Consider the following 12,985-nt stretch of genomic DNA (forward strand, 5'->3'; position numbering starts at 1 on the left):
TGAAAGGAATAACTAATGTAGCTCAACTGGCAAGCAATATACTAGGAAAAATGGTGTCTGACAACATTCGTAGATGAAACAAGACATGCGGAAGGCCCAAACTGTCCAATTTTCATAAAGTTCACATAACTTTCTTTAACAGACACAGAGTGAATGAAAATAAAACAGTAGGTCTTGTGTAAGACTAATGAAATGGGTACTTTTCGTTAGCTATTTCTTCATATCCCATGAATCTCTAGAAAGTATGGAAGGATGGAGAGCTTGAAAGAACTAAGATTGGATTTCTTTTTCCCCAAGCACACAAAAAAAACACAAAACAAAAATTATCCACAGAATCTAAACCTGACAGTATGGCTACTATGCAAGTTACTTTGCAGAAATCTCTGATAAATGCCATTAGTACATTATTATATTCCTACATTACTTCATATAACATGTGAAAGATTCAGGTCTGTTGCATAATGAATTAGATCAGATCAGAAAAGTACAGTGACCAGAGACTAAAAGCCAGGATAGGGACAGGGACAAGAAAGCTACCTTGAATTCTGCAGAAAAGCTACAGTTAATCATGTATGGTATAAGGCTATGCATCAGGCAGCAATATAAGGAAATCATCTCCAGGGACCCTGCACAGTGAAGCTTTTAAGCTTGTGCTGAACTTAAAAGGTATTGGAAAGTTCCACTGAGCTGCATGAGATTTAAATATGTGACTATGCATTTAGCTCAGTACTGACACAAGATTGAATCAGGTCCTTAATTAACTAATGTAAGTGGTCTTTTGAATTCTCATGTGATGTTTTAAGAAGAATTTTATTTCAGAATAATGCAAGAATAGCATGTCGATAGGTCCAACAGATGCCAGCTTCTCTTTAACAAACTTCAGTTTTTGTGACTATTTTATATTAAGGAATTAATACACAGAAAACACACAAGTGTTTGAGAAGGCATTTGAGTTGTGCCTTAGGAATATTGGCAGAATAACTCATCTGAACTGGTCTTAAGGCACTGGCATCGTACCTTTTATTATCATTAGAGTGTTCCCTATGGCAATAACTTCATCCAGGAAGAATTTGAAGAGCAGTTGCATTATCTATTGAAAAACATTTTTTTAGTTTTTATTCTGGCAAGATAGTTTAAGAATAACTCTGAAGTTTACTCCAAAGGCCATTTCAATCGTCTGTAGATCTTATGATATTATGTTACCTTCTTTCGTTTTGAATTCACAGCATGAAGAAAGAAAAAGAATGACATAAATTGGATGTTCGAAGAGTTCTGAAGAACTCTGTGAAGACATCAGAAGAATTTAAGAGTAAGAAGAAAATTCAGCATTATTTGTTATTTTCCATCCCAAAGTAAAAAGAAAACAAAGCATCAAAAACATCAGTAGTGAGAGATGGCCAGGACTATGTATCATAGAATATAAAACAAGAGAGTTGGCACCACCGAAAGGTCTAAAGTCTTAGTCTGTGGTTCAAAGTCATTGATATTGCAGTCAGGAAGATGCTTTATGGGAGAGAAGAATAATATGAAAGAATATAAACGTTTATTGTAACAGGCATTGTAACTTTTACCTAATGGTAACAACTTGTAGTAAGTTGTATTCACATGGGTGAACTGAGAGAATTCAGATCTTTCAGTTGGATGTTATAGACCTGGATCCTACCTTTTTTTTAAGGACCGATGGAACTGATGCCTGTTAAAGTAGGGCAAGCTCAGATGCGTATAGGTCGTATTTTGTTTAAGTGGGGTAAATGCAGTCATGCCCCATGAAGGAAAGTGTGTTCCTGTCCAATATCTTCTGCTCCTCACTGAGACCATACTGGAATTTTACTTTGTATTTAAAATAAAGCAGAATTGCATTAATTGCAAAATGTTGAAGTGGAACCTAAACTTTTATACTGAATTTCTTCCTTTAATGCATTTTGGAATTGTGACAGAATATGTTTCTGTATAATATTTTCTGTCATTTCACATTGAAATGAAAAGGGTAAATGGAATATTGAGATTTGGTTATCAGAAACATTTGCACGAGTTATGGAAATAGAGAAGCAGTGTACTGTCCATACAATGATTATTAAATAAAAATTTGAGGTAAGATTGCACTGTTCACCAGTTTACATCGTTTATCTCAAAAATTCATTGGCCTCTACCCTAGAGTGTATTATATTATACAGGTAGAGTTCAGGGTTCTACACCATGATTATGTAGACTTATGTATTTCCTAATATACTCAGAAGAGAAGCATCCTAAATGCTCCCAAGCTCTTTAATGTTCAAGTGAATAAGAAAAGAAGTGTCACCAAATTACAGTGGTCACCGAGACTCTCAGCTGAGATGGGAATTAGCAGATATTTTTCTGCATCTAGCTTATCTGGCTGTCTGTGCACATTAGCAACTACTTTGGTTCGCCTATACGGTCGCTAGTCAGTAATCATTTAAAGTGAATCCAGTGAAACTTCACCAGCAGACTCTTTTTCACTTTCATTATTGCTCTATGATTTTTATTTGTGCCTGGAGGTACTTAGGATCTCCTAGTTCATGTAACCTATTTCTTTGCTGGTGCTGGAATGTTCCTGATTGTGTATTTTAAGTCAATTTGTCCATCCAATAAGGTTGAGTAATTCAACAGCCATTGATAAATTCAGCCATGATCCTCGTATGTGATTAGGTACAGGAGAATTTTTATATTCCTTGCCTTCTTTTCCCTCCTTTTGAGCCCCTCTGCCTTTCTTCTGTTTTCTCATTTTCCCATTACTTGTTCCCTTCTGCTTCTGCTTGACCTCATGTTGACCTAGAGGAAGCTATGTTTTAGTCCATGGGATTGCATTGCTCTTATAGTATTAGTTCCAATATATGTGTTATAAACATTCTGGTTGCAGGCTACAGCCAAAGTGAACAACACAGTGAAGACAATGTAGTTCTGTAGCACAGTAAACCATATTTTCATTTTCCTCCCTAGGCCAAATAGGAGTTCAAGGCTGTATCTTTTGCTGGAAAATGTGGTGTAAGCTCTTCTACTACGTACGTGTGTTTATATATGAATATGTGTGTGTGTCTATGCATATATACTTATATAAATATGGACATATATGTGTGTTTTATATATTTAGATTTATATATCAATTATTTTATATATATAAAATGTACCTGTGCATACAGAGATGCGCACATATTGTACACATTTGTATCACTAGTAGGAGTAAGCAAGTTCTTCAATTTCACACTGCAAACAGGGAGTCAGTCATTTGGTTGTTTGGTTTTCTCATATGGGACTTGCTATTTGGGTATCAGAGTCGGTTTTTGGTCAATGAAACCTGCAAATTCCCTGGAATGGACGGAGGGTAGAGCTGTGTGTTAGGATGAGTGCAAGAGCAGCTGGGTGCCGTGGATCTTGGGGCAGGATGCCCATTTGCTGGACTTGCATCAAGGAGGACTATTCACTGTAAAATCTAATGAGGAGTCTTTTTCTGTAATAGTACCTACTAAGAGTGTCCAAATTCCCTCTCGCTCCCAAATTGTGCTCCTGCTGTGCCATCCTTGCCGAGTGCCGCAGGATTTTGAGGGTGGGTTGTTTTGAGCGCTTGCAAGACTGGCACATGGGGCGCTTGGAGCTGGAAGGGTGGTATAGTTTTGCTGCTGAAAAGATACCATTCATTTCTGTGGATTCTGTTTTAAGTACCAAGGAATATGGTTGCTGCTATTTGCATTCAGCAGTGCAAACCTACTGCTTTTGATTTTGCTTTCCACATATAACAGAGGGTTTTGTCATACAGCAGTCGGTTTTTATTAACCTGAAAAGCTGTCATATGGAAAAATGCACCCTCAGAGAGGAAGACTTTTTAGCTTCCTTTAAAGGCAGAGCCTTTAAACCCAGAAAATTTGGGAAAATGGGATTTCCTGCTTTAAATGAGGGGCTATGGAATGGAAGGCCTGTCCTCCTGCAGTGTCTTCCAAACCTACGCTGCTTCTCCATATTTCCCTGGCCGCGAGACCTCCACATAAAAGGAGTGTGAGAGATAAAGTGGGGCAGTAAATGATACTGGAAGCATCATTAACCTTTGCTGTGGGATTCTACTGGAAAATTCAGCATCTTTGGAAGAACATGCCATGTGCATGGCTCAGCCCCAAATCTCCAGCAGTTAAAGCTGCCGGCGGATGGGGGGAGAAAGGGGAGGGGGATCTGTAGCCCCTGGGAAGCAGGCTCTTGAGATTCCCTTTTCTCCTCTTTGTTGGTTTTTATTTCTATTTCCTTTTCCTCTCTCTTTCTCAGTCATTTAACGCCACACTGCACAACAGAGGGGAGCATCTGGCCCCAAGTAAACACCCAATAAAAGAAATGGGGGAAGTTCGCAGCTCCCTTGGTGCTATTGTGTCTGTCTGTCTGGCCGTGGATTCAACAAGATAACCATGCATCAGTTTACATTGTCCAGGCTATCTTCACAACCAGAAGTGCTAGAAACCTTATTTTAATAGAAGCTTAAATTCTGGAGAACACAGTAAAATCTCTCCAAAGGCTCTAAATCAGCAATTCCATCTGTGTTTCTGCAAATGTAGAGGAACAATGCCCCAGCTGATTATGCAAACAGAATGAAAATAGTTATTTTAAAAGTGCATAAAATCAATACTTGGGGGAAAACAAGTCAGCTGTGTTTATACTCAGTGTATAGCAGACATTTTGTTTCTTTGTCTGAGAAATCATAGAGAAGCAACGATCACATGTGATATAAAACAGCAGATCATACAGTGTAACAGGGGGACTGGAACATCAGATGCCTCAGCAAAGGCATTTGAGGTTCCTTTTGAGAGAACATAAATTATATTGAGGTTGATAAATTTTTTGCGTTGTTTGAAGTCAAAGCCAAATATTCTCAGTGTAGTGGGAATAATTCAAATCCCATTGCTGATAAAGAAAAGTATAGAACTAAATCCATGTCTGTGGTGCTGAAAATTTCCTCCTAAACGCTGTCTCTTTTGGACTGATGGGATTATTTGCAAGTGTTGGTACGGAAGGATGTGTACATAAATATGTATAAAAATGCTTCTTGTGCATTTGGACACGTTGCTTCTATACATATTATTCCAAGAAATGGAGAACAAAAGCATCTCAGAAACAGGGCTGAAAGAGAACAATTTGTAGACCTATAGGTTAAATTGGATTAAACTTCATCTTTCAGCCAATGTTGTGTTATTTGTTCAGTGTTTCCCAGGGGTTTTCCCCACACACGCTTTATAGAGAGTAGTGATGTTTGTTAATTACAAAATCAAAGAAACAAGGAGTGGAGATTGCCCCATGTGGCCATTCTCCCGAGGGAGTAGGAGACTTGCTGAATTTGTCCTGGAGGCTTCCCAGGCCTGCAGGATGCAGGACCAAGCAAAGGAAGGACCTTGTATAGGGAAGCCAAGTTTCTGTCACTGGTTCTGTACAGTTCTGCAATGTGCCAGCAGCCCCCTGTGGTACCGTGGGGCTGGTAGACAGGTTGAGGAAGGTCACTGAGAATCTTTATCAGAAGCTGAAATAGCTTCTTGTGTCCTCTCTTTCTGCAGTCTTTGTACCTGGAGCTGCAAAGTTGCTGAGGTTTGGGGGTTTAGTGTTATGACTTTATTCTTTCCCAAAGGTACTCAGCTAAGTAGTTTAAAAATACTGAAATATATTTATATAGATTTGAATTAATATAGCAGGAGCAAAAAATTCAAGGTGGGTTTTAATTTCTCTTCAGTTAAGGCAACTCAAAACATTCTTTAAAAACAGTTTGGGGAATTTGCATCTACTCTGTAAGCGCATGTGAAGCCCATTGCTGGTGCTCCACTGGAAAACACTGCAGCTGGAGTCCACGTGGCCGAGACCTCCCCTCCACTGGGCCTTTGGGGTACGAAGCTCTTGTGTGAGTGACAGGAAACTTGGTTCTGTAATAAGGGCCAGTGAGACAAATTAATATCAACTTTTCAAAGAAGCAGACAGCTCCTAGCATGCCATCATGTGTATTTGTGTGTTTGCACGGATGGTCCTTAGTGTTTTCTGAGATGAAAATTCAACTGATACTGCTTCCAACCCTTCCTAAATCTGTCATTTGCTTTTCAAATTCCTTATCTGGAAATGAACCCATTTTATCAATGTTGTGCCCTCTATAAATGGAGTCGGGCTGTTACGTGTGGCTGGGCACACTCTGCTTGCAGCACATGAAAGAACATCAGCAGTAGCCGAACGTAAGTGGGACAGACTACCTGGGAATACCCTGGGGATTAGATGTTCAAAAGAATGAAGCAATACTCGCTTTCCATCTGGTCACTTCATTTCAGGGCCTTTTTGGGATAGTACTTTGGCAATCTGGTTTGCAAAGTCCAATATTGATGTTATTTATTTTGTTCTTAAAGGCAAAGGAAGCCTTTAGAAGCTTTTAGTGCAGAGTCCCAGTGTGAGCAGGTATGGAACAATGAAAGAAATTCTCTCTGCCAAGATTGATGGCTTTCTCATTCATTTATTAAAAAAAAGAAAAGAAAACCTTAGGTTTAAGGCATAGGTTGAACTCAATAACTTTCAAAATTCCATTTTTGGCATAAAAAGATATATAAAATTTTATTGGCCATAAATACAAAGTTATTTACAACTATATGAAAAAAATCTTTCATACTTTTATTTCCATATACTTATGTTTTCTCCAGCTTTCATTTTTTTCAGTAAACATTTTTGGGGATACGAATTATAGAAGCTGATCTTAATACCAAATGAAGGGTGTGTAAATTATTGGTTGATGGTGATTTACTGGACAGAAACAAGGAATCAGAAAACATTCCACACTAACCCTGGGTTATAAAGGAGGATTACCTAAGCCCTGTTTGTCAGGGACCATTCAATTTTGCTGAAATTCCAGCTGATTTGTAGCAGCTATTTTTTCTAGAATAAGCCAAGCCAAAAGCCAAAATGTCAACATTTTAACTATAAAGAAGCTCAATCTAGTTCCATTTGTACAGATTCAGATACCTGAGAAAGCACTGGTATATGCTCTAAGAACTAAGAATGTGAGCTTGACATGACATTGGATAATCCTAGCATTGAGATTAGAGTAACTACACCAAGTTTGCATAATAATTTCAACAGAGAGGCAGGGTTTGAAGGACAAGGATATAGAAGTCCAACAAAACTCTCTGTACCAGGTAGGAGGAATGCTGGAGGAAGCACTGTGCATATGGGTGAGCATCTGGAATAAGACTGTTTAAGTATATTGATAATTGATACTTCATAGTTGCAAAATAGTTACAAAACTTAGCAGTGACGAAGAGGCCTGTTTTTAAATCAACAGTTCACACATTACTATAAAATCTATTGATTAAAAACAAAGCATAATGTTAGTCACTTAGTCAGTAGAGTGATGCAATACTGAATTAAATTCATCCTTTGACTTTTGCATTAACCTTTTATTGACTGCATGCATACTCATAATTAACACACACTTTAGCTAGCTTGGTTAATTTTAGCGTTGTGATCAGTGTCCTCTAATGTAGCTGACACCCTAATTGCCAGCCTGTCAGGGCAGCCCAAGGGACCATAACCAGGCAACTGTCTGGTTGACGGTAGAGTGAACGTAGACCTGCCCATAGTGAAATTAGCCACCACCCAAGGGCAGGAGCTGTATGTTATACAGACATTTGCCATGACTTAGTTGATTGATCTTAATATTCAGCCGTTAGTAAATATTAATGAGTGAAGTCTACTTGGCAAAAAATCGACCAAGTGGGATCAGAAACCTGCAACTGTTACGTGCGAGAGGTAGTGGGAATGTGCACAGCAACTGCAATCAATGCTCCTGCAGAATGAGGTTTTTTAATTGAAGCTGGCACAGGCTGTGATTGTTTTAGCAAGGAGCTAAGGGACCATGGGTTTTCTGCATTCTTCACATATTTAGACATACGAATCATCCTTTTTTAATGTTTCCCCTTGGTAGATTTGTATTATCAAGGTGTTGGAGCTAAATTGCTCTGAATTATGTCATGGCAGTTGTTCAGTTCTGCTGCTGCAAATAAAGTATGAAGAATGCCTCTTAGTTTGGCATCTTTCTTACTGTATCTCATGAAGCATGTGATATTTCCACTCTTAATGTATTATGTGCATACAATATACATGGGTAAGATTTACTCTGCTTTGGAGATTTGACTTTATTAGCAACTCAAATAATAGTTTTCAGTTATAAATATTGGTCTAAGTACTTCTCTACTGCCACCAAATTTTGTTTGCAATGCTTCCTATATGGACCCTCATCTACTCCTTTGTATTTAGCAAAAGATTGGATTTCTGTGTGTTATGAGTGAAGTTAACATAATTTGGCAATGATTTCTAAATGAGTCTGTGCAGTTTGCAAGTGCCCTTGGTTGTTATTCCTCAGATGAAATTGTTTCTATCCTTGTGCAGAATCTTCAGGTCTACTACTCTGCTCCAAATGATCCATGTAAGAACAATTTCTCCCCAGTTGTGCAGAAATTTATTAAAATTAATAGTAATAAAATAATCTGAAAAGGACTGTGCGTACATATCAATTCTGAGTCAGAAAGTCAGTATGTACATGAACTGCTCAGAAGCCAGGCCGCTATCTTTAAACCAGGGAAGCTTGGCCTGGCTTTGATGTCCTGCAGAAATTGTGCAAAGTAGGTGACTTGTATAATGTAAAACTTGTTCCTGCCTGGAAGTTGAGGCATGCACGTGGCTGCTGGGTGACCTTTCAAAAATGACCCTCCTGGTAAGAAAACAGAGCAGGGAAAGCAGCAGCTTGCAGTGTTGCTCATGGGCTGTTCGGGCACAGCAGCACTAGTCACTGCTGACACCTTCACAGTGAGGGAGCTGCCCAAACCCACATGTGAGAGGAAAGCTGGTAATTCAGTGTGGATGTGAGAGAGAGATTTCATAGGTAAAAACATGCCCTGAAACGTCAAAGAAGCAATAGTAACTTTTTCCTCAGTAAAAATAAATGTTTTAGGAAGTATGAGAGAATAGGAAGTAGGAGAGAAAGAGAATGTTTATTATTATAATAGAGTTTTGCAGACCACATGCTATGCCTGCAGTATTTACCAGCTGAGTTTCTTGATTTGTCATCTTTAATAATCTGTACATGGTTGATTTATCCACTTTTAGATTGAAATGCTTAAACTGGAATATCTTCTAGTACCCAGCAAATTGAGCGTATTATTTTGTGCCAAGACAGAAAATAAAGCAACATTTTAAAAGCCTCATAGAGTTGTGCTGTAATTAGTTTCAGCTTCCCTGCATATTAATTTTCTCTCGTTCCTTTATATAATTTGGAAAATGTCTTGAGAACATGATGGCACAATCAGTTAAATACCTCTCAGAACTCATGCACTAAACTGCATTTGCTCTAACAACTATTATAAAGCAGCCTGCAAAACAAATCCTCTGTTATTCTGTACAGTGCAGCTTATCAATGCAAACAGTTTAATATTTATGCTAAGAGGATTGTCACAAGTAGCTTCTGTTCCTTTAATTCTTGTTTTAAATAAATAATGAGAACATTTAAACACATTACTCTTCTCAGGGCCCTGAGGTCGGCTAATCTTATTATTTATGAAGTGATGTGCTACATAATAGTACTTAGTGCATGTTAACAGATGCTATTATCAGGGGCTGATGTGGAGAGCTGAAGATATATTGGAATGTTATGTGTTAATACTGTCCTTGCAGCGTAATGTACGATGGATTGAGTGCCCAGGATGCTGCTGCCGCAATTAACCACACACCAACATGGGTGTAAAGCTGAAGTATGTTTTCTCCGGGGTATTACACTGCCATTAATAATTCCCAGGAGAAGGAGGCATCTTTCACGTAGGAGCAGCCTCTTCCAGAAGGCCGACAGTGTAGGCAAGGAAGGTGCTTGTGTTAGTGCTTTTGAGTTCATTTCCAGAGGAAAAAGACACCTGTGATAGAGGTTCAAACCTCCTTTAAAACTGGTACAACTTAAGAATTGCATACTTTATAGACAAATTCTAAAAGATGTCTAACAAGAGATCAAACAATTTATTTCAACAGTTAGATTATCTCTTGAGGAACTACATGGACCTGCAATATATATAAAAATATAATAAAGCTTAGCATTTGAATTTTTTGTCCCTTTGCTGACATTTATTAATTAATCAGTGACATGCAAATTGTTTGAGGGGAGGGGGAAGGAGAGGGGGAGAAGCCCTCCTTGAACTGTGACGAATCTTTTGATGTGGCGTCCTAACCGAATCTTAAGAAATATGATGGTTGCCACTTACAAAATTTTCCTCTGCAGGCTGCAGCTTAGTTGACTATTATAATTAGACTTCACTGGTATTGATGAATAATCCATTTAATAAAAAACACTGTAATTTAAACATTTTCTCTGGAGACTAACGTACACTAACCTTTTAATTTAATTTTATTGAAGTTTTGCCCACCTATTCATCATTGGAAGTTGTTATTAACCTCCATTTCCATTTATCTTTATAGAATTTTCTCTTTTTATATTGCCTTTTTCAGAGCTAAGCAGGTTGATACACTTGTAAATCTCCAGAATCTACAAAGCTAGTCTGGCTTCTTTAATATTGTTTAATCTATCCCCCCTGACCTTAATGCAGTAAATTCAGTTTAATCTTTCTCAATAATCTAGTAATACATTGGAAACCCACAAACATGTAAATCTGATAATGGTTTAATCACATACTTTAAATAACAGCTGAGATAATGAAAAAATAATTCACCATATAAAGATACACTAACTGAGTTTTCTCTGTGATTGGCTTTTGAGAAATCCCTGTAGAAAATACTAAGCTTGTAGCAGAAATCAAAGCAACTTCACTGGAAATGAGCAATCCATTTGCTCAGAAGACGCAGTCGTTCTTTCTCATTTTCATCTCTTTCTCTAAATTAATGCACAAATATATCCTCACTGAGTATTCAGTTTCCCGATAAACCTTTACTTAAGTAGTTCTCCTGCTTTCCTTTCTTTTCAGATGCCAGTCCCAAGCGGCAGAGAACTTGCCAGAAGATGAGCAACCAGAATGCCATCCCTTCTGGATAGATGATGACAGTAATATGCCCTTGCCATATGATCTCGAAGAAGTAATTGCTAATCTACAAAGCCTTGCTCAGAAGGTAGTATAATAGGTGACCTTCCAGCCTAGACTTATTAACGTTCATGATTTGGAAAGAAGTGCTTTAGTTAGAGTGATCTGTGTGATTGCTCAGTCGTGTGTTTTTTTATGTGTCAATGCAAATTTGTGCTTTTACCACACAGCCTCTCGCCTCAGTTACTGTCACACAATAAAAAAAATACCTACAAGAATACCAGCCTCAGTTCTCTCCTCTTCCCCTCTAATTCTCGTCAACCCTAGCACCCATTGATATATATGTTTCCACAAGCAACCCTGGCATCTGAATTTCAGCTTTTGTGAATGCCTGAAACCAGCTCTGGTTTGGCAGGTTTCTGCAGTTCAGGCACAGCCATCCTTTGCTCGCCTCTATGCGAGGCCGTTGCGGTGGGTTTGGAGTGAACTTGCTCCAGGGTGGAGCTTTGCACAGTGTCGCAAGATCTTTGTTCGGTGGTGGAGACAAGGCTGGAGGAGATGGTGGAGAACATCCTTTATGTCGTGACGCTTTGTTAGAGCATTCGTTCAGATTAGAAACTCCTGGAGGAGTGTCCTGATGTGGATCCTGGGGTATTCCAAACCAGTATTCCTTTGCATCTGGATAGGACCCACGAGCAATTGGCAGTCATCAAATAAAATGTATTCAGGCAGACAATGGTCAGAATTTGCCTCTTCCTTAGGAGAACCTTGGCTTGCACCTGGGAATCATCCTTTCTCTTATTATTTTGTTCCTAGTGAGTGATATGTTTTATATTTTGTAAGAAATCTCTATTAAGAAATCTACTTAAAGGATTTTGCAGGCCATGAGCACAATACTGACTGTACTAAGCCAGCCTTTTATGGCACCTGCCATCTCAAAGTGTGGAATAATCCCAAATACATGTGCAAAATGACGTGAGTCTGTGTGTGTAGGACACCTGACATGTCCAGTCTGGATGTCGGACAAGGCAGGCTGCAGCTCAGTCTCATCTCCGGGTGTCTTTTACGTGGCTGCACAATGTTATCCAGAATGACTGACAATATTCATACTGATGTCTGGGTCTAGAATCCTCCTAGCTGCACCACCAAGGGCACTCACCCTAGAAGAGTGCTCTTGTACCAGAGCAGCTTGGAGTCTGTCCTTTCAGGCACTTCTAGGATACTGGAAGATGTGGATTTGGACCGTCTCAGAATGAGGACCTGTAAGTCCTGTCTCCCATTTGTGGGGCGATGCTCTAACAGATACATAATCACATCCACCATCCTTTTTCGAGAATGGAGTGATCCATCCTTTATGTCTCACAGAGGTGACTTAATCCACAAGCTCTAGGAAAGATTTCCAGTGTGAATCTTGTCTCCTGGGCTCCCTGCAGCTCAGAATTATGTTCCTACGCCTTCCTTGCTTCTGCCTCAGGATCCCTGCTGAGGCCAGGTCTCCCAATGCATTAGTGAGAGGGTTAATGGACCTAAGGAGGGGTGTCATTTGGGGTGTTAGGTCCTCTGGCAAATTGGATCTAAGATCTGTGATACTGGGCATCGCAGCATCTATGTTCATGTAGCCATGAGTACAAAATTAGACTGTGAGAAATGAAGTTACTTGAGATCTTTTCTTGTAATAGCATTCTATAAAAAGAACAATTCTATGTTGGGCTGTACAGGGGCATTCCTGAACAAAGGAGGGATTTTTCATTTTGCTAAGTTGTTATTCTAACTTCAGCTGACGTATGCCTTTTCCACTGTGATAAAAAGCAGAAGAAAATTATTATATTATAGTGAAACAGCATTCAGTCTGAATTGCCACTACAAAAAAAGCCTTAAGATTCAGCACTTGACGTTGCCACCAAGAAATGGAATATGCCTCCTGTGTTAATTTCTGTTTAAAATCACTGCTGAGG

General features: G+C 39.0%; 1 protein-coding gene across 1 annotated transcript in view; it reads left to right on the forward strand.

The window, feature by feature from the left end:
- FTO (FTO alpha-ketoglutarate dependent dioxygenase) overlaps positions 1-11,384 on the forward strand; it is a 205,955-nt gene extending 194,571 nt beyond the window's left edge. The window contains 1 exon segment of the mRNA XM_088530890.1: positions 10,977-11,384. Coding sequence (XP_088387016.1) covers positions 10,977-11,127 — 151 coding nt within the window. The 3' untranslated portion in view covers positions 11,128-11,384.
- The last annotated feature ends 1,601 nt before the right edge of the window (positions 11,385-12,985 follow it).

The sequence above is a fragment of the Tinamus guttatus genome, unplaced genomic scaffold (assembly GCF_059628265.1).
Source record: "Tinamus guttatus ecotype Peru unplaced genomic scaffold, ASM5962826v1 Tinamus_guttatus_pri_ptg000389l, whole genome shotgun sequence".
In the NCBI taxonomy this organism is placed as follows: domain Eukaryota; kingdom Metazoa; phylum Chordata; class Aves; order Tinamiformes; family Tinamidae; genus Tinamus; species Tinamus guttatus.